Source organism: Canis lupus, chromosome 23, assembly GCF_011100685.1.
Source record: "Canis lupus familiaris isolate Mischka breed German Shepherd chromosome 23, alternate assembly UU_Cfam_GSD_1.0, whole genome shotgun sequence".
NCBI lineage: Eukaryota > Metazoa > Chordata > Mammalia > Carnivora > Canidae > Canis > Canis lupus.
This window is the reverse complement of record NC_049244.1, coordinates 28,604,461-28,627,430: the sequence shown is the minus strand read 5'-3', so window position 1 is coordinate 28,627,430 and position 22,970 is coordinate 28,604,461. Positions and strand designations below refer to the sequence as shown.

General features: G+C 38.9%; 2 protein-coding genes across 5 annotated transcripts in view; one reads left to right on the top strand and one right to left on the bottom strand.

Moving 5' to 3' along the window:
- The window catches only part of ATP2C1 (ATPase secretory pathway Ca2+ transporting 1), a 135,644-nt gene extending 118,330 nt beyond the window's left edge, over nt 1–17,314 (bottom strand). For 3 of the 4 annotated variants that reach the window (XM_038570823.1, XM_038570825.1, XM_038570824.1), the window contains exons 1-2: nt 17,151–17,293; nt 16,685–16,867 (exon numbers count right to left, since the gene is read on the bottom strand). Coding sequence is in view for 1 of the 4 variants with exons in the window: in XM_038570824.1 (XP_038426752.1) it covers nt 16,685–16,690 (6 nt within the window). In the remaining 3 variants the exon portion in view is untranslated. Of the gene's footprint in view, nt 1–16,684; nt 16,868–17,150 lie in introns of all 4 variants that reach the window. The other variant, XM_038570826.1, reaches the window with a different exon arrangement.
- Nucleotides 17,057–22,970, top strand: part of LOC119877453 (collagen alpha-1(I) chain-like) — a 59,247-nt gene continuing 53,333 nt past the window's right edge. Inside the window, exons 1-2 of the mRNA XM_038571347.1 lie at nt 17,057–18,092; nt 18,304–18,393. Of these exons, the coding sequence (XP_038427275.1) occupies nt 17,057–18,092; nt 18,304–18,393 (1,126 nt within the window). The remainder of the gene's footprint in view (nt 18,093–18,303; nt 18,394–22,970) is intronic.

The following is a 22,970-nucleotide window of genomic DNA, read 5'->3' as shown; positions in this document are numbered from 1 at the left end:
TTCAATTTTTAAAAAATGTAATCCTGCTCATTGCTTTTAGAGTCAAGTAATAAGGGTTTATTGTAATAAGTCCATCCCCCCAGTTCAACTGCCCAGAAGTAATCTGTTAGCTGTTTCTGTATATACTGCTAGCTATTTTGTACAGGTATGTTCCAACTTTTGGTGTCCTGTTTTATTTTTAATCACAAAATAGGACTGCATAACTACAACTTGTTTTTTTTTTTTCACTCAATACATCTTGTACCTCATTCTATTTCACCACACATACTGATCTGCTTCATTTTTTTTTATTGGAGTGTAACTAACATACAATATTCTATTAGTTTCAGGTGATTTGATATTTTTATACAGTAAGAAATTGATCCCAATGATGTCTTGTCACCATATGAAGTTACTAAAATATTATTGACTGTATTCTCTGCTGTATTCTCTATGCTAACCACACACACTCTATCCCCTGATCAACTGATGGACATTGTGGTTGCTTCCATATTTTCACTACTGTAAATGAACAAGGGGTGTGTCTATCTCTTTGAATTATTGTTTTCATTTTCTTCAAACACCCATAAGTGAATTGCTGGGTCACATGGTAGTTTTATTTTTAATTTTCTGTGGAACCTCCATAGTATTTTCCATAGTAGCTACATCACTTTACATTTCCACCAGCAGTTTATGAGGGTTCCCTTTTCTTCATATCCTTGCTAACATTTATTTTTTTGTGTCTGATAATAGCCAATCCAAGTGATCTTAGTGATCTCACATCTAAGTGTGAAGTGATAACTCACTGTGGTTTTGATTTGCATTTCTCTGATGATTAGTGATACTGAGCATCTTTTCATGTGCCTGTTGGCCATCTGTACCTCTTCTTCAGAAAATGTTTCTTCATGTCCTCTGCCTATTTTCTAATCAGGTTGTGGGGTTTTTTTTCTTTTTTAAGAAAATTCAATTTGCCAACATATAGTATAACACTCAGTGCTCATCCCATCAAGTGCCCTCCTTAGTGACCACTATCCAGTCACCCCATCTCTCCCACCCTCCTCTCCTTCCACAACCTTTGTTTTCCAGAGTTAGGTGTCTCTCATGGTTTGTCTTCCTCTCTAATTTTTCCCCACTCAGTTTCCCTCCTTTCCCTTATAGCCTCTTTCACTATTTCTTACATTCCACCTGAGGGAAACCATGTGCAGTTTAGCCTTCTCATATTGACTTATTTAGAAGCAAATGGTAGGTATTCGTCCTTTCTGACAGTACTCAGGTTGTTGTTTTTTTTTGTTTGTTTGTTTTTTTGATATTAGGTTGATAAGCTATTTATATATTTTGGATATTAACTCCTATTGGAAGTATGATTTGCATGTTTCTTCTCCTATTTAGTAGCTTGCCTTTTTGTTTTGTTCGTCTCCTTTACTGTGCAAAAGCTTTTTAGTTTATATAACACCACATGTTTACTTTAGCTTTTGTTACCCTTATCTGAGGGGATTAGTCTAAAAAACACTATGACCAATATCAAAGGGCTTGCTCCCTAAGTTTTCTTCTAAGAGTTCTATGGTTTCAGGTTTTACATTCAAGTCTTCAATCCATTTGAATTTATTTTTGTATATGGTATGAGATAGTGGTCTAGTTTCATTCTTTTGTAGGGTTAGGGTTAGCTGCCCAGTTTTCCCAACATAATTTATTGAAAAGACTGTCTTTTCCCTACTGCATATTCTTGCCTCTTTTGTTATAGATCAATTGACTATATTTAAGCGTGTGTTTATTTCTGGACTCTCTTTTCTATTCCATCGATCTGTGTCTGTTTTCATACCAGTATCATACTGTTCTGATTACTACAGTTTTGAATTAGTTTGAAATCAGGGGCCTCATTTATTTTTTAATGGCTCACAGAACATTTCATTATATGGTAATACCTCTCTATTTAACTAGCTCTCTTGATGACAGACATTTGAGTTATTCTCATCTTTTGTTTCTAAAATGTTGCTGTAAAAAGTATCTTTGTACATATGTCTTTGTATGCTCTTGCAAGTATAGGTACAAAATACATAGAACTGCTGAATGTATTTTTTATTCTGATAGATTTTGCTAAATCGTTCTCCAAAAAGACTGCGTCAAATGAACTTCCAACAACAACCAGGAGCTTCTATTTTCCCTGCAATCTAGCCAGAAGTAAGCATCATCACATTGTTAAATCTTCGCCAATTTGATAAGCAGAAAATAGTTATTTAAATTCACATTTGTTCATTACTGAGGTCAAGTACCTTTTCATATATCCTTTGACCATCTGCAACCTTTTCTGTGAAACACCTGTTCATGTCCTCTTCCCTGGCTATTTTCCCCTACAAGTAATTGCCGATTTCTTATAGATATAAAGAGCCTTTGTCATTTGTTCAAGTGTTTTTACCATTGGTTTGCATCTATTTTTTACTTTTTAAAATTTTACATGACCATGTATTTTCAATTTTTTATGATTTTGAGATTTTATTCCATGCTAGTTTTTCTTAAAGCCTTTCTCCTCCAGCTTTACCTTTCTTCCTAAAAGTCAGCTAAATGTCCCTATACCATTTATTGAATAATATATCTTTTCCCCCACTAAGTTATTCTCGGAGAAAGAGGACGAAGAAGGGAGTAATAAAATAAGAATATTTCAACTTTTAAAGCCATTTTGTACATTGCCTAGAATAAACTGACACCCAAACATTCAAAAAGATCTTATGTTTGTACCTATATAGAAATAGTACATCCTCAAAATACAATTATTTCAATGCATTGTCTATGAAAATTCCAATCGCTTTTTTTTTTTTAAGGAAATAAGCAAACCGATTCCAAAATTCATATGAAAATGCAAGGGACTCAGAATAAACAAAAATATCTTGAAAAAGGACAAAGGTGGTGGACTCATACTCCCCAGTTTCAAAACTTACTATAAAAGCTAGTTAGTCAGGGTGGTAATGGCATCAGGATATATAGATCAATGGAACAGAATTGAGAGTCTAGAAACAAATTCATACATCAATGTCAATTAATTTCTTTTTTGAGATTTTATTTATTTATTCACACAGAGAGAGAGAAGCAGAGATAAAGGCAGAGAGAGAGAAGCAGGCTTCCCCCCAGGGAGCCTGATGTGGGCCTCAATCCCAGGACCCGGGGATCACAGCCTGAGCCAAAGGCAGACCCTCAACCACTGAGCCACCTAGGTGCCCCAATGGTCAACTGATTTTTAACAAGAGTTCCAACACAATTCACTGGAGTAATGGTGTTGGAATACTTGGATATTTCATGCAAAACAAGAAAACTGGACCATCATCTCATACCATATATAAATACTAACCCAAGGTGGATCAAGTGTGAAAGCTAAACTGTAAAATTCTTAGGAAACAACATAGATCTTTGTCACCATGAATCAGGCAGTGGTTCTTAAATATAACATCTAAAGCACAAACAACAAAAGAAAAAAAAAGACAAACCGGACTTCATCGAAATTTTAAGTCTGTACTACAAAAGACACCATTAAGAAAAAAAAAGACAATTAAAACTGAAAAAAGAAAAAAGAACACGAAAAGTCAACCTATAGAATGAGAGAAATATCTGCAAATCATATGTCTGATTAAGGGTATTATAAACACTGTAAAAAAAATAAAATAAAATAAAAAAATAAACACTGTAGTGAACACCCACGCACAAATCTCTTTGTATGCTTGTGCAAGTACCAGTATAAGATACATTCCTATCCAGGGGGTGTTTGGCTGCTCAGGCGGTGAAGTGTACAACTTTTGATATCAGGGTCATAAGTTTGAGACCTACATGGGTGAAATTACTTAAATAAATAACACTTTAAAAAAATAATAATAAATAAATAAATAAATAACACTTTTTTTTGAAAAAAAGAGATCTTCCTATCCAGTACCCTGAATATGAATAGAATCTCATAATTCAATAATAAAAGAGCAAGTAACAAAATTACAAAAGGGACAAGGGTTTCATTGATTATTTCTCCAAAGATGTGTAAGTGACCAATAAGCACATGGAAAGATGCTTGACATCATCAATCATTAGAAAAACACAAATCAAAATTAGAACACGGGGATGCCTGGGTGGCTCAGTGGTTGAGCGTCTGCCTTCAGCTTGGGTGGTGATGCTGGGGTCCTGGGATCAAGTCTCACATTGGACTCCCCATGGGGAGACTGCTTCTCCCTCTGCCTATGTCTCTGCCCCTCTCTCTGTCTCTCATGAATAAAGAAATAAATCTTTAAAAAAATAAAAAAAAGAACATGACACAATTTCATACTTTCAGAATAGCTATTTAAAAAAAAAGAAAAAAAACAATGTTGAAAAGGATGTGGAGAAATTAATTGGAACCTTCACAAATTACTGGTGGGAATGAAAAATGGTGCAACTTCTTTGGGGGTTCCTCAATAAATTAAATATGGAATTACCTTATAACCTAGCACTTCCACTATAAGTATACATCCAAAAGAACTGAAAACATATTTTTACACACTCGCATATGAATATTCACAGCAGTATTATTCACAATAACCAAAAAGTAGAAACAACTTAATATCCATCAACTGATCGATGAACGAAATGTGGTAAATCCATACTCTGAAATATTATTAAACCAAAAAAATAATGAAATGATACATTCTATAAATGGCTGAATACTGAAAACATGCTGAAGTGAAAGAAGTCAGATAAAGAAGTTCACATATTCATTTATATGAAATATCTAGAACAGGCAAAAAATAGAGACAAAAAGTAGAGTTGTAGTTGGCAAGAGCTGAGGAAAAGGGAACAGAAAGTGTTTGCTAATGGGTAAGGGATTTCTTTTGCAAGTGATGGAAGTGTTCTGGAATTAGATTAACCCAAAACTTTGTGAATATACTAAAATCCACTTAACTATGTACTTTAAAATGGCAAATTTTATGGTATGTGAATTATACCTCAAAAATAAAAACCAAATGAGGCGCCTGGGTGGCTCAGTTGGTTAAGCCTCTGCCTTCAGCTTGGGATATGTCATGATCCCAAGGCTCTGGGATCCAGCCTCTTGTCTGGTTCCCTGCTTAGTGGAGAGTCTGCTTCTCCCTCTGCCCCGCCCCCTGCTCATGAGCATGTGTTTTCTCTCTCTCCCTCTCAAATAAATAAATCTTTAAAAACAATAAAAATAAAGATAAAAACCAATAAATGACAGGATCTGCAAAATAATTTAATTTACCCCAGCCTCTAGCTGACTTTGGGTCTAAAACCATGCATCCAGAACAAAGATTTAGTTGAAGACTGATTTCAAACACTTGTGGGAACATAGAATAAATTCCCAAGCGGAGAAAATGTAGAAAGTTGTAACTAAGGAACCAAGTGAGCAAGCCCAAGAGAATAATCACCAGAACACAGCTCCTTTCAAGTGAACTGCTATCAGCCCAAACAATTATAGCTGTACCTATATCTAAGCAAATCTAATCCTTTTAAAAACAGATCTTCAGGGATCCCTGGGTGGCGCAGCGGTTTGGCGCCTGCCTTTGGCCCAGGGCGCGATCCTGGAGACCCGGGATCGAATCCCACATCGGGCTCCCGGTGCATGGAGCCTGCTTCTCCCTCTGCCTGTGTCTCTGCCTCTCTCTCTCTCACTGTGTGCCTATCATAAATAAATAAAAAAAAAAAATTTAAAAAAAAAAAAAAAAAAAAAAAAAAAAACAGATCTTCACTACAGAAAAATGGGAGGGATAGGTCACCATTTACTTCAAAAAGATTTAAGAAACTAAAACATGATGTGGGAAGATGCTAAAATAAAATATAAACAGATAATACCTAATTTCATTATCAATGAATAACATAACCATACCAAAATAAGGAAAACAAAGTACTAAGTAACTTTGGAAAACAGATTTTGACTGTGTACTGGTAAAGCTAAAGACAAATATATTTTAGTTTTTAAATGTGTCTCTCACAGGGAAATAGGTTAGCAATTCTGAAACTACTTTTGTGTCTGTGTGTTGTGTACTAGGATTGAACAGATAAGTAAATAATATACTGTGGATAAGAACCAAGTTTCTCACCTTTGAAAAAGGAAGTAACAGGGGAAATGACAAAGTGGTGGAAAATCTACAATGAACCCTGAGGTCATGGTTTTCAGTTTATATAGATGGATAGATAAGGAAATAAAAATACGTCCATGTATATTACCATATATCTATTTGCTAACTCTAACTACAAAGAGAAACAGTGGCAACCCGATTGTACTGTGCACAGATAACACACAGATCTTGGTTTCCAGATACTATTCTCCAATAAAATGAACATGATGCCTTCCTTAGAGAACGGACTGATTGTGTATGTGGCTGCTATAAAGAGGGAAAAACAGAGATGCACATCTTGTGTTGCCAGAGAGTAAATTAGAAGTCACAAAATGATAGAGGCATTATAGAAGGGCCAAAGGAGCACTTTTGAAAGGATTCTCAATAATCAAAGTTGGAATGATTTAAGCAACAAAGTATTAAATTTTACCCCAAACAGTAAAATAAATATCCATAAATGCATGTAAATAAACAACTGGATAATTAATAAGTGAAGAAAAAAGGACAGTTCTTCCTTAACAAAAATCTAGTTAATAAATATAGAAGAGATGAAAGAAACAAAATCATCATTAAGCAACCACAGTAGTAATAGCAGCCACGAAGAACCACTGATAGATGCAAAAACTGGCCTGTGAAATGTATGGTGAGACAGAAGATACTTGCAGCTTCAAAGTATCTCCCCACAAAAGGAAAATTATTAATTACAAAGGAATGATTACATTACTAAAGAAATATTACATTTATTTTCATTAGAAAAGAAAAAATAGTAACTTTACAGTGGAGAAACCTAGCATATACCTTAACCTTAATCACAGTTAAGACATCTTAATCATAAGTAAACATCAGACAAATCCAATTTGGGACATTCTGAAAAATAACTGACCAGTACTCTTCAAGTGTCAAGATTATGAAAAATGAAAAAAAGACCAGAGAATTTAACAGATGGAAGGAGACTAAGGAAACAAACTAAATGCAATATGGAATCCAGAATTGGATCCCAGGGTAGATAAAGGATAGTTTATAAATGTGAATTTCTTGGGTTTAATCATAATACTATGATTATATAAGATGTTAACATTAGGGAAACTGGGAAAAGGTTTTATAAGAGCTCTTTATTTATTTTTTTTTTTTAAGATTTTATTTATTTATTCATGATAGACACACACAGAGGGAGGCAGAGGGAGAAGCAGGCTCCATGCAGGGAGCCCGATGTGGGACTCGATCCCGGGACTCCAGGATCATGCCTGGACCGAAGGCAGGCACCAAACCGCTGAGCCACCTAGGGATCCCCTATAAGAGCTCTTTATAAAAAATTTTGCACCTCTGATATAAGTCTAAAATTATTTCAGTTAAAAAATTTAAAGATTTTGGGCAACCTGGGTGGCTCAGCGGTTTAGCGCCACCTTCAGCCGAGGGCGTGATCCTGGAGACCTGGGATGGAGTCCCACGTCAGGCTCCCTGCATGAAGCCTGCTTCTCCCTCTGCCTGTCTCTGCCTCTCTTTCTCTCTCTCTCTCTCATAAATAAATAAAATCTTTAAAAAAAAAATTTAAGATTTTAAAAACACCTCTGAAAGTAAAGCAAATCTTTCTTGTATAATTAGAAGTTAAACAACACTTTAACCCCAGTTAAGCAATTACACCTGGAAAGAATTTTTTTTTTACTAAAAGGTAGACATAATACTCCATTCACCGATGTATCAGTTTGTAGAAATTATTCCAAGTCCTGAGACAAATTTGGTACAAAGATGAGGGAGGAGGTATAATATTATCTACTTTTTTTTAAATCTGTCCATTTTGTTGTCACCCTGCATTAAACATGGAACTATTTTTTAAAGTTTTCAGCTAGCAACAATTATTTTACTAGTAATACCAGAGTAAAAAAAATAAAGTTAGACCAGCTAATAATTCGACTGTAGAAATATGGTAGATTCCCTCATTCCTTCTGCTAGTTCCTTGATATGTCCAATGGCATTCCTTTCACATAGTAGTTAATTTTCATTCATTAATTAATTTTACAGGCTATAGCAACCAAACACTTACAAAATCAAAGACATGAATGCAGCATCCTTCACACCCTGTACTTAACTGACCTAAATGTCTATAGGCACAACAGAGAACCATGTAAGCCCTTAAAAGCAATGTGTGGTCAGATATAATTTATATCATCAAAAGCTACCAACTTTGAACTCTACAGGTTTAGGTTGAGTGAGCATTTATTTGCTGCCACAAAATGTTTTCTATTATCACTTATACATCATTTTCCATTTTAGGTGGTTTTCCTCAAGTTATTTAATTCTTCTAACCAACAATTTAATGATTGTTATGTTCAAATCATCTTAGTTTAATACGAGAAACAGGAAGAATGTTATTTAAAAATTCCACTGCTATTAGTAAAAGAAACACTAGTAAGAATCCAATAAATAGTTCACTAAACTCAAACATCTTTATCTATTAATCTCATGTTATAGATGGGGATATTAAAGTATAGGGAGACTAAACCAATCTATTCCTAAAAGGAAAGAACAGCAAAAAATCCTTAAAAATGAGAATGGTACACAACTACATAAATGTAAGCAGATATTAAACACAGTGAGGCTAAAATACATTTCCAAAGTTATGGTCCTTGTATTAGAATTGAAAATACATGTGTCCTAAAAAAAAAAAAAAAAAAAAAAAAAGAAAGAAAGAAAGAAAATACATGTGTCCTGATCCAAGCATAAGTGAAAGAGCTGGTGGTAATATCTACATTTTACAAAAGAATAAAAAGATACTTAACGAGTAAAAAAAAGCCACCTAATGAAGATCTTAAGTAAATCTGAAGAAGAGTTCTGACTTCAGAGAAGAGTCTACTTGAAATTTTGTAAATGGATAAAAAAAGGAAAAGGCATTATAGACAAGTCTGGCATATTCCAAAAGAAGTAACTCACAACACTTCAGTCTTGATATCAAAGAACAGTAAAATTGCTTTCAAACAGTAAAAGTTCTAACAACAAGCAAAATTATGAGTTTAACCTCACTGATTAGTAGGTAAAACATTTAATCCAAATTTCAACATTTTTACCTACTGCTAATTACAAATCATGAAATACTCAAAACCCAAAATTGTAATGTGATGCAACCACGACAGAATCATTAAGATTATAAAAACTTCTACAGGTTTTCCGAGGCATTCCACTTATCTCAGAAAAATTTAGGAAGCCTTGAAATTAGAAGTTATTTAATAGACAAAAAACAAGAATAATTTCCTATCTTAGTCATCAACCAAGGTAAGGGAAATTAAGTAGCCTTTTCATGCCAGGCACTTACACACCTTGCCCTATTTAATCCTAACAAAACTAAAGTAGAGTCATCATCATCGCTTTACAAGTGAGGAAACCAAAGTTTAGAGAAGTTAACTTTCTGGCCCTTGGTTAGAACAATGTTTCTCAACCCTTGACATTTGGGGTCAGTTAATTCCTTGTTGTGGGAAGGGACTGTCTTGTATATGGTAGGATGTTTACCATCATCCCTGGCCTCTTCTCACTGGATGCCAGTAGCATCCCTCTAGTTCTAACTAAGATATCTCCAGACATTGCCAAATCTCCTGGAGGGCAAAATCACCCCAGTTGAGAACCACTATGCTCAAGTGAAGAAGCCAGTATTTTCATTCAATGGACAAAAGCTACATGCCAAATTCTATTCAAAATGAATTAGAGACAACTGAGGATCTTTGCCCTCAAGAGCTCACTTTGAACCCTGGTCTTCTAGCCCTATTGGTGTTCAATTTTAAAACCTCCCTCTACATACCCTGCTTGGCCCTGTCCCCAACTCAACTAACTACTCCAACTAGCCAGTGGTACCTCCTCTCACCCACTTATGCTGGCTTAAAAGCTTATAGTCATTCTGACTCAACCTTCCCCCTCATTTCCTGTACCTAATTACTACCCAAGTTCTGCTGGGTTTTTCCTAGGAGTAAAATGTCTCTCTCATCCATCCCCACTCTCCATTCCCATCCTTCTAATATAGACACAAGCCATCTCCCCTCATTTTTCTAGAACAGAAAAAAATCAGAAAGAACTAATCTCTATTGGTCCCTCAAAGTAATGAGGGGTATACATCAGGATATCATAACTGAATGCCAATGTCTAGAGTAGGAGGCTGACAGACCTGAAACAGTGGCCAACAAAGAACACATTCTCTACCTCTGGAGTGGGAACAGAAATTGGGACTTCCCCATCTGATCACTGACACTCCTTTTTTTTTTGAGAAAGAGAAAGAAAGCACGTGGGTGCGTGAAAGGGGCAGAGGAGAGAATCCCAAGCAGGTTCCTCACCCAGCATGGAGCCCCATGCAGGGCTCAATCTCAAGACCTGAGATCATGACCTGAGTCAAAAATCAAGAGTCAGATTCTTAAATGACTGAGCCATCCAGGCACCTCTGATCACTGACACTTTCACAATCTGATGTCAACTCTCAGTAAATAGCAACCCCGACAAGCATTAAGAAAAGGACATAGTAGAGATTAGTTTGCATGCCTTAAAAAGTGGCTTGCATGCTATTTCTGGCACTTGTGCCATGAATGGCTTTTGCCTGCTCTTAGGGAATGTACAATTGACACTGAACAGAAAAAAGAAGAGAGAGGAGATTCCCAAAGAAAGTCTGATCCAATTAACCTTTCTGCCTCTCCCAATATATAAACCCAGATGAAAGAAGGCAAAGCAAACATTCCACCATGGAAAGTCTATAAGAGATGGTTGAAGAAAAGCTAGCAAAATAACTGCAAAAGCACATAAAAATATGTTCACAACATATATGAATATATAGCACCAAGAGGCTAATTTATTTATACTGCAAATGAAAGGCTCTGATTTAAGATAAGAGGAAATTTAGGACCTGTTTTAAAGCTTATCTGTCCCTCAGGCAGGGAACAGAATTTTATTTTATCAATGATCCCTAGGAAATGCTTTATCCTTTTTAAGATCCCACAATCAAGATAATTTTAAACCCAAAATCTGAAATTCACAACCTAATCAAAGGTTTTAATTAACACTTCATAGTTAATATTCAAGGAAATTATGACACGTGACATTCTAAATATTTCTGCTTCTGTTATCATTTCTGAGTTTTCCTATGAAGTAGCCAATATATTTAGTGTCAGGATCCTACTGCTATTCTCATTTTGTGGGGTTCTTTAAGTAAATAAATAAGTGAAAACAATTTCTACAATGAAAAGACTGCTAACTCTGGGAAACGAACTAGGGGTGGTAGAAGGGGAGGAGGGCGGGGGGTGGGAGTGAATGGGTGACGGGCACTGGGGGTTATTCTGTATGTTAGTAAATTGAACACCAATAAAAAATAAATTAAAAAAAAAATTTCTACAATGATGTTTCCGTGTTTTCAGAAGGGATAAAGACATGCATATCCTGTTCAGGACAGTACCTTTATGAAAAGATCAAAAGTCAAGCCAAAAAGCCCTAATTAAGCAACTATAATTAACAGGTATATTAAATAATTCCAATCACACATTCTCTATTATCTGAAGCAGAAAGAAAAAAGCAGGGATTGAAGTTGAATTAGATGTCCTGTTACAGCCATCTTAAGTTGATGCTTTTGACCCACACTATTACTTTCTTTCTGGCTATAACCTATGATATGATACATACCCTTGTAACATTTCACTCAAATTTTTTCTAATGTATCCAATAAGCTTAGCCTAAACTAATTTCATTCCACATAATTTGAGTAATTTCCTTGTAATTCCAAGATATATGCCTTTGTCAATAGTAAGTTAAAGCCCTGAAAATGGAAGATTTATAATTAACAAATGCATATAAATACAGGCCATAAAAAGTCTAAAGGAAATGCATCAATTTAGCCTGACATTTCTTTTTCAGAGAAATACTTTTCCTATACAACATTATGGCATTAATACAGAGCCTGACCAGTTTTTACTTTACTGCCTTTTACCAACATTTGTCCTTATGAAAATCATAAAGACAATCTTGTCACAACTAAAGCCTGAAATCACTATAAAAAGAATTTCTAACAAAGTAAATATTGGAGGACCTATTGAACTGATCCTTAAGAGTTGTTTAGATGCTACATGTAGCAATTATGTAATTTAAAATTCACACCAGCTAGCTTTACCATCAAGCTATGGAATTCTTTCCAGATTTAAAACAAAACATAACCTTGTTAAACATATGGTTAACCAAGATTTCCCCCCCCCCCCCCAAAAATCAGCCTTGAGCTCCAAGGGGTGTATTCCTAAGAGAATATTGTGATTGACACTGCTTCAATTGACAGTTTAATTCCACTGACGTTAAATGAATGATAAAAACATTAAGACAAATCAAGTTAAATTGAGGATTAACTGTAGAAAGCTAATGCTTACAAATAATCTCTGCAGCATCCTTCCTCTAGGTTAAGTTACTACATTTTATAAGATGCTGTTATATACATAATCTCTTTCAATTTCAACTCTTTTCTAGAAATACTAAGAATATTACTTTATTGACAAAAGCGGAAACAAAATGTTTTCCACATCTAAAGATATAAAATACTTTTATAACCTGGTTTCTAGTTAAAAGAAGGTAATTAAGGTGGTTTTCCATTTTATTTACAGTTCCTCCAACTATCCTTATCCTAACACACAATCTTTTGAGACATTCTTAGATGATTAATAATTTGACCAAGAAACTATTTTTAAAGTAAAGCATAGGGATGCCTGGGTTGCTCAGCGGTTGGGCGTCTGCCTTTGGCCCCGGGCGTGATTCTGGAGTCCCAGGATGGAGTTCCACATCAGCCTCCCCACATGGAGCCTGCTTCTCCCTCTGCCTATGTCTCTGCCTCTCTCTCTCCCTGTGTCTCTCATGAATAAATAAATGATATTTTTGAATAAATAAATAAATAAAGTAAAACATAAATAAACATACTATAATTTCCAAATGCAACCCAAAGAGATCAAGGTTATTTATTCTAGACAAATTAGCCCTGCCTGGAAGTATAAATTAAACATGTCCTGAAATCTTGAAGACTATTACATTTCTATCCACTAGTCAAAGAAATATTTAAAGCTTTATTAGTTTCAGGTACATTAAATTCATATTTTTCTATGAGAAAAGCCAAATTTACTCCAAAGGAAACAACCCATTACTGGAAAGAAGAAATTATGTGCAAAATTCTCCAGCTTATAAGCCATCCCTTTAAGCAAAAATAATTTTTTAAAAATCAGGAAAAGAGCCATTCACTTGTACATCTCCGGTTCCTAGGTGGTATCTATTTAAATTCAAAATAAACATCCAAAAAGGAGTTCCAAACATGCAAAATGAGTCCCACAAAGGGATGCCTAGGACCAATCCCTGAAATTCCAGGAAATTAACACTTCAAATACTTCCTGTGACTGGCAGGAAATGTTCACAAAGCAATCTGGAGACTGGCTAAAAACCAGGTAGGCTTTGCTGATGTGGTTTAAGTGAGACATGGGAGAAAGGTCCAGAAGAATTGAAACTTAAGTTCTAAAGAAAATTACCACCATTGCTGAAAGGAAACACAAGGATAAAGTCATTCTCTCCAAGAACCATTGTACACATGGCACACTACCTAAGAACCTTCGTGCTAATTGCCCCTGGGAGCCACTATCAATTCTATCCTGTACATACCTAGAGATGTAATTTATCTATATACCTACTAGAGAAGCCTCTTTCTGGGGAACAGTAGCAATCACTCAATCACTCATGCATGCTAACCATGTGTCAACCATCATTCTGGGCACTTCACACACCAGGCTTCATTAATTCCTCACATCAAACCTCCAAAGGGCATTATCGTATTTACAGATGGGAAGACTTAGAAGCACAGTAACTCATCAGGTTTTTTAAGGAGAGAAAAAAGCTACCTGTTAGGATTTAAATCCAAACCTGTCTCCTTCCACACTGGCCCCAGGTTTCTTGTTGGAGCCCCAACCTTCTCTATAGAACTAAAGCCATAACAGTACAGAAAATTATGTACGTAACTCACCAATTCCCTAAAAACAGCAACTTCATACAGAGGATTTTCACCACTACTGTTCCTCCTTTCAATATTCAGCTATCATAACATTAATGTAACATGGCATAATAGCGTGCAAACGCCAGGTAAGGCTATTTATAATAATCATTTATTGAGCACTTACTATGTGCCAGATACTGTTCTAAATGTTTTTAACAATCTCATATGGCAGGTTCTATCACATACCCTTATTTTATTTAGACGAAGAAATTGAAGCGCAAAAAGCCAAATTATGCTAAGTGGGGATCCGGCATTCAAATTGGATTGCCAGGCTCCACAGTGCATGCTCTTAAATTCTTTCCTCTCTCTCAAAAAGAAGTTTCTAACTTCTTAACTATGTAACCCTCTTAACTATGTAACTAAGTATTATCAATCTCAATTTACAGATGAGGAAACAGAAGCTAAGAAAGGTGAAATAGTTAACCCTTGAACACAGGTTTGAACTGTGCAGGCTCACTTACATGAAGAGTTCCCATACAATAAATGTGTTTCACCTTCTTTATAATTTTCTTACCATTTTCTTTTAACTTAATTTTTTTATAAGAATAGAGTATACAATACATATACAAAATATGTGTTAATCCATTTATTATCAATTATATGGCTTCCAGTCAATAGTAAGGTATTAGTAGTTAGGTTCTGGGGGAGCCAAAAATTATAGTACATTTTCAACTGGGGGCGGTGGCCCCCCTAATTCCCACATTATTCAAGGGTGTACTGTAATTTGTTTAAAGTCACACAACTTTCAGTGGTTAAGGCATGGTTTGAATCCATTTTTTTCCACACTCCCAAGATGTTGATTCACATGTCAAAGGAAGATACTAACTATAAAAGGAAAGCAGTAATATTCTATGTATTTCAAAATAGGCCATTGATAATTCTAGGTTATATACAAATTTTTCTTAAAAATGTTTACGTGAGACAGGAAAACATGTAATTAATGGTAATGAGAAATTGACAAAAAAGGCCTCTTGATTATCACAAGGCAGAAAACCCCGGCAAGTTTTTAAGTATAATCTTTTACTATGAAGTCAAATAATAAAGACTCAATCAGACACAAGCATGCAGCATGCTTCCATCTCACCACCACTCCCTCTCACGTCAATAGACAATATGAGAGTCGGCTTTATTAGTCATGCCCCTTTTCCTAAGAGATCAAGAAACAAAAGCAACACCTAAGAATACACCTACTTTAGACTACTCTCTTAAACCTGGTAACACTCTGAAAGCAGAAGGCATAGATGTTATTTAAGATACAACTACCAAGAAACAGGTATACAAGTGCATTTAATATTCTTTGTCTCTTGTGAAGAAAGGATTTGCCTTTCTGAAATCTGTAAATCAAGACAAAGAGAAAGCCTCAGAAAAGTGATTTCTCCATTCCATCAAACAAAAACATCACTGCTTTCAAATGCTCTTTCTAATGACCCTACTAGGTTGGCATAACTCCTCTGCAGTTATATACTTCAATATTTCAGAAAATGTCTTCCACCAATTATTCATGAAGAGTAAAACTGAGCAATATAATCGTGCCGCTCGTATTTCCCACATATCCCAGGGTCTCAGGCAGCAAAACAGATCATGCATATAAGAAATATCTATGCGAAAATTACCAGTCCTACCTAGGGCAACTGAGCTTACGTTCTTAAAATGGGAAAAACAAGTGAGAAAGCAACCAGCAAACCCCACTGCCTCTCCTTTGTGCCAGTTCAGATTTTAAAAACCAAAAGACACAAGAAGACAAACTGTAATTTGTGTAAGTATCTTTCATAGCATCTTGCAGACCAGGGTGGGGAAAGAAAAGAGAAAGATTATCACACACAAGTCAGAAGTCAGTCCCGGGAATGAATAAGTGTGGTTGTTTCAGGAGAGGAAATAATATTCAGAGTTATTCGACGCTTTTGGAAAATCACCAGTGCTGTCTAGTGAAAAGGCATTAAATACTTTAATGCGACCAAAGAAATCAAGTAACATGTGAATGATGATCTAGTGGTCCAAAGTGCACAGTGGACAAACAAGTTCCACTGTCAACCTCCTAAATGATGTTCTCAAATAGGGAGGGAGGAACTTTAATAAGAGAGGAAATCTCCTCGTTAACATTCTGTTAAATTCAAAGTTATTTTTTTTTATGAAGTGAAAAACAAATCTCCATGAACTAAAAACTGTCTCGTTTCTTATAAACTAATCCAGTCACATAACATTATCAAGGCTTGATATGCAAATATACGGAGAGGCAGTGCATCCCCTTCCCTCTCCCTTTCCATTTCCCCTCGAGTGATTCCTTTCAAATAACTATTTAAAACAAGCACAGATGCTATCAGAAATGAAAACTTCCCTTCCATTCCCTAAAGACAGCAGCTCTCTCAGGAAAGCAGAATAAAGCTCAGTCAGCCCATAGCGCCTTAATTTCCGAAATGCCCTATGTTACCAAAATAAATGCTAGTATCCCAAGAAAGCAATTCCTTGGATACTTCACAAATGGGGAAAAAAAAAAAAAATCAGGAAAATAAAAAGGTGGAAAAAAAGAAAGGCAACTTAAAAGCAAACCACCACACCCTCAACTCCGCGTTGCAATCCGTCTGCCAGGGGCCTTTACCTTCATTTTCCATCGAAACTGCACTTGGGTTGATGGCTACAAAGTCTTTAGTGTCAGCCGCGGCCACACTGGGAATAGAGAGGAGAGGAGGACAAGGAAGAGAAGCCCCCGGAATCCCAGGCTGTCACCCCCTCTCCCGGCCACACGTCCCACGGCTGCTCCCACCACCCCTAGCAGCAGCATCTGCAAGAGAAACCGGGAGAAGCGGCGCTGACGGGAGACGCGCAGAGGAGGGAGCCCCCGCCCCGCCCCCCCCCGCCTCAGCCCCCCGCGACGCCCCCAGCTCCAGCCGGCGGGGCGGCGCCCTAGAGACACCCGCGGGCCGGGGTATCCCCGGACGCTCCCTCCCTCAGGACCTGGAAGTTTCTGGAAATGAGGGGCACGAGGTTACACTGGTGCCCTCCCAAAGCCCCAGAACCCGGTCCTCCGGGCTGCGGGGACGGGGGGCGGGGATGGGGGGACTCACCCGCGAGGCTCGCGGGAGCGCCCCGCACGCTTGGGGCGAAAAGGAGTGGCCCGCCGAGCGGCGGCGCCAAGCGGGAGCCCGCTCCCGGCGTGAGGAGGGAGCGCACTGAGGGCGGTCGGGGAGGGGAAAGGAGAGGAGGCGAGGGGACCCGTCACGGTCGGCCCGGCCGCTCCGGCGCGGCCGCGCGGCTCTGCGCCCGCCTCCGCCTCCTGCGCTCGGCCCCTCCCCGCCGCCCGCCGCCCCCCGCCCCGGCACGCTCCGCACTCCCGGGCCCGCCGCGGACCGAGCTTTGTCGCTACTACTTCCGCCGCGAGAGGAGCGCGCGCACGCGCACTGTCACGCACGGGCGCCGACGGCGGAAGTGGAGCTCGGGCCGCGCCGCCCGCCGCGAAAGCGTGGTTGGTTGCGGGTGCGGAGCAGTCCCGCGGGAGGGCGCGCCGGGTGCGAGGCCCTCCCCGGCCCTCCCCGGCCCTCCCCGCCCTGTGGAGGCTCCTCGCCGACCCCCGGTGCCCGCCCGTTTCCACGCACCCACTGGGCGCGAGGGGCGGAGGCCCAGCCCCGGCCACGCATCGTCGAGAGGCCGCCGCGGGGCCGGGCCAAGCGGGCGGGCCCGCGCGTGCTCCGCGCCCCGCAGGTGTCCGAGGGTCCGCAGGTGTCCCGACTCCTCCCCACGTCGGGATGGCCGTCACAATCTCGGCGGGCGACGCGAGGACCTCCGAGGGAAGGGGCGAACGCAGAGAGACTGCGGTCCTCCGTGGGACTTGCCACCCGCCCTCGCAGGCCCCCGGGGCGGCCGCTTGGCTCCGACCGCGGGCGCAGGTCGTGGCGGGGCGACTTCCCGAAGTTGTGCGCGGCCAAGGGATCGGTCTCCTCCAGGGCCCGTGTGTGCGGAGACGGCGAGCATCGGCTGCAGAGCTCGGGGGAGGGACTCCGCCTTTTCAGGTGTGTGGAAGCCGGAGAAGGTGCATCACCTTCGGCCACTGGCTGTGTCTTTTGCCGCTTGAATCTTTCACTTGCTCAGCATCTTAACCCAGACAACCCCCCTCTCCCCCCGCCATAAGTAATTTTTTTTTTTTTTTTATGGACAGTTGATGTTAATAAATAAGCCTTGGTAAACCAGAAACAGACTGAAACGAAGTCCTCTCACACCCAGATCCGCTAGAGGGCAGGGCTACACCTGCTGAGCTCGACCGCTTCCGCCACCAAGAACCCGACGGCAGAAGTCCTCCCTTGTGTGCTAGAGGTATTTTTCTCCATTCACACTTTTTCTCATTAAAAAAAACAACAGCAACAAGAACAAAAAAACTTGCCCCTTATCTCAGATCCTGTAACATGTTCTCTGACCACATGTTCGATGTCAAAATAGTGGTTATTTCTTTTTTTTTTTTTTTCATGATAGGCACACAGTGAGAGAGAGAGAGGCAGAGACACAGGCAGAGGGAGCCCGACGCGGGATTCGATCCCGGGTCTCCAGGATCAAGCCCTGGGCCGAAGGCAGGCGCTAAACTGCTGCGCCACCCAGGGATCCCTCAATGTCAAAATAAACAACCGAACCGAGTTACCTGTGTTGCCCATTTAATCCCAAATATGGGGGAATTAGTCTAGGGTCAAAAGTTCTGGACAGCTTTCTAGATGCACTTCTCCACGAAGAAACGTTAAGGTTTTATTCGACGAAGTCACTTTAAAATTCCCAAACCATAAATATAAAACTAGTTTCTAATGTCCCGAGTTACTATCCATGACGCTTCTGGCTTACATGCTTAGAGATTTTTGCCTACCCAGTGGTGTTATAAGCACCATTTGTAATGCAATGAACGTGCTATCTCTTGCTCAGTGTTGTGATTAATCTTTAATGACTATTAGTTACTATCCTTTTGGACCTTGACGCCACAGCATCCTATTAAAAACATAAGCATCTAAAGTAGAAGATGCAAATGTAGACATTATTTGAGACTAACCTATGATCTTATAAAATAGAGAGTAATTTCCCTGTACAGAATCTGATACTGGGTTGCTTTAATTAGCTGAGAGATTTTATCTGAGGTAACTTCAGAATTATCTGTTGTGCACTGCAATGCCCCAGCATTAACACTGAATTCATAATTAACTCCACCCCCCTCTCCCAAAGATATATCTCACCCCATGGTTTACACCTAAAGTGGCTTACACTGGAATTTTACTTTTTGCCTGCCTAAATTATGAAAGCCATTGTTCCTATTACCAAGGCAAAAAAGAAACTGGATAAAACCAGCTTTGTCCAGAAGAATTATTACATACTGCCTGCATTCCTAATCCACCATCGGTCGTCTCACAAATTCCTGGGCTTGGGAGCAGCAAAAGCCTTAAAGGATAGCTGCTGGTTCAACCACTCCTCTGATCCTTCACCCTCATCAACACATCTCCACAGAGTGATCCTCTGTTCTGTGTCTGAACACCTCTTCCACCCAAGCTAGCCAACATCAGTAGCACCGACTTTGACTTCCTATGTAAGTGAAAGATAGCATTTATTAACACTATTCAAGCCAGAGCAGTGGGGAGTGCTTGAACTGTGAGCTTCAGAAATCCTTGTCCTCAAAAAAGAAAGAAAAAAGAAATCGTCGTCTTTCTCTGTTTTGTCATCTGATCAGCTAACCTGCCATGAGACTTTTGTGTGGCAATCTCCACCTCCTCATCTTGGGGGAAGGGGCCTAAAATATATGTACACTGCCTTATGTACATATACATACATATGTGTATATACATTCACCTATACATAATGTACATATATTTCAGATACAGATGTAAGCATAGATAAGTATCCTTTCTCTCAAAAGATTGTGAGGATCTGATAAAATAAAGACAGGTTGTATTTTATAGGCACTATAAAAGTATAAGTTCAAACAAGTGAAAGCATGGACTATTAGCTACCTAGAATGAGATTAATGGCAATGAAATGTATTATGTTCAAGTTCCTTCTGTTTTCTTTTTCATGAATCGTTCTAAAAACCCACTCATTTGGTTCTGAATATTTAACCTGCAAAATTAATTAAATGTGTCTGATATATATGAGCAATAAAGGGGAATTTGTCAGGCCTCCCTGCTTGGGGGAAATACTACAAATAGGGAAGATTGAGGAAGGACTGCCATAGTGTTCTATTTATACTGCACCTTGTTACACAAAGTATGTAAGGCATCTTGTTTTTTGTTTTTTTTTTTTTAATTTTTATTTATTTATGATAGTCACAGAGAGAGAGAGAGAGGCGCAGAGACACAGGCAGAGGGAGAAGCATGCTCCATGCACCGGGAGCCCGATGTGGGATTCGATCCCGGGTCTCCAGGATAGCGCCCTGGGCCAAAGGCAGGCGCCAAACCGCTGCGCCACCCAGGGATCCCCAGGCATCTTGTTTTTAATATAAAATGTGATAGCTGACATTTTTTTTTTAAGATTTTATTTAATTATTCATGAGAGACACAGAGGGGGAGAGAGAGAGAGAGAGAGAGGCAGAGACACAGGCAGAGGGAGAAGCAGGCTCCACGGAGGAAGCCCGATGCGGGACTCGATCCCAGGACTCCAGGATCATGCTCTGGACCAAAGGTGGCACTAAACCTCTGGGCCACCGGGGCTGCCCAATAGCTGACATGTTTATAAACCTGGATGATAAAGAAATCTGTGGCCTTTAGGATTTAAAAAATTAACCTGGGAAATGTTATTTTAAAATCTTTCCTCAATGTTTTATTTTAAAGGCTATTTTAACCTTGTTTTAAGTACCAAAGGTTAATAGTTAAGAAATTTCACCTAGTGCTAGAAAAAAAAAGTCATTTTTTTAAGGTAGATATGTTAAAAGCATATAAAGATGTAATGCTTTATTGTTACAAGCTAACCTACTCAAACAGAGCAACAGCAGAAGTATTTTTCTTTCTGTGGGAGAAAGGACATGCTAAGGGTCAAGTCTGGGGAAATACAGCCTTACTGTGAGAAGAGTCTTAGGGAATAAGTGTCTAATAATCACCTGCCAGAATTACTGTACATCTGCTTGGTTCTATATCTTAGCAGTGCTGGAAGAGTAAAAATAAGAAGCAAGAATAAAAATCAAATGAGCTCAAAAATGAGCTACGTGTGTTTGGTTGGCTTTACTAGCACAGAGATACCCAAGTAGTTTACAAATATTTTATCAGCCCACAAAATTGCATAGCTTCTACACTTGCTAACATTCTAAATATGAAATGCTTGCTGAAACTGAGAAAAAGAAACTAGAGAATTTAAAGTGTGTTTTTTTAATTAAAAAAAAATCTGGGATGCCCGGGTGGCTCAGCGGTTAAGCATCTGCCTTCGTTCAGCTCAGGAGGTGATCTTGGAGTCCCGGGATCGAGTTCCACATCGGGCTCCCTGCATGGAGCCTGCTTCTCCCTCTGCCTGTGTCTCCGCCTCTCTCTCTGTGTCCCTCATGAATAAATAAATAAAATCTTAAAAAAAAAAAATCTATATATGACTCAGTTTACCCATTCACAAATTCTGAGGTTTTGGTGATAATTGTGATCTTTGGTATGTACTACCAATCTTCTGGATTGGAGGTGAGGGTAATTGGGGGCACAGGTGAGGATAAGAAAAAGGAAGAACAAAGTGAGTATGAGTCCCATATCCAGAAGTCATCTCTGGACTTCATTTTTCCCACAGAATATAGACATGCAATATCCCATATTAATATTACATATACCCCCAAGATTTATCTTGAGATAAAATGTACCTTTTTAGAAGATATTCTGTCTGGTTTCCAAATGCATAACGCATGTCTGGCCCAAAAACATTTGTCTGTAGTATATATCTAATAAGGACCTATTGAATAAATGAGTAATCTGGAAAATGGTCATCATAAATACATATTTATTGTTGCATGAGTAAACATAATCCCACCTTTTTATTTTTTAAACATAATCCCCATCTTTGACTTCTCTGCTTGCTACCTATGATCAAACTAAAACATGAGCTTCTACTGTCCTGTAAAGCAAAGAATTAAGGGATTTTCCAAGGTTTAAAATTGAACTTAAATCTCTGAACCACAAAGGGGTTGACTAGGATAACTTGGTCTGAACAAGAATAAGTCCTAATCATTGTAAGAAGTATTGAGTACTGCTCAACGAAGATGAAATTTCACACCCAGATTTTGAACCCAAGTAACCATTTGAAATTAAAAGATAAGGATGTTGAGGTGGCTGCTTCCTTGCACAAGGAAATTTCACTGAACTTTTGCTTTGGGTTTTGATGGCATGCATATCAATGCCTGGCAAAGTCAAAAGCACTACAATTTCCTGCACAGTCTTCAGTTATTACCCTAGGTATCCAGGAATCTACTCTTAATGCTTAGACAACACATCTTGGAGACCAGGTATAAGCAACAGGCCTTAGAATAGCCAACTACAGGGATCCCTGGGTGGTGCAGTGGTTTAGTGCCTGCCTTTGGCCCAGGGCGTGATCCTGGAGACCTGGGATTGAATCCCATGTCGGGATCCCAGTGCATGGAGCCTGCTTCTCCCTCTGCCTATATCTCTGCCTCTCTCTCTCTCTCTGTGACTATCATAAATAAATAAAAAAAAATTTTTTAAAAAGTTTAAAAAAAAAAAAAGAATAGCCAACTACATTAAGTTGCCACTGGCCGCATCTTCTCCTAATTTTGGGAGTTTTGCAGATAGGTTGGTGTCGTAAATTAGTTGAAACTATCAGACAGATTCCACATTATATATACCGGCCCCTTGCTGTGTTTGCAGTAATAGCTTAGCCTCCTCCCATTCAAATCCTTCCTCAATTTCACATCAGAAACATTTTCAATCTCTGTTGACTGTGTT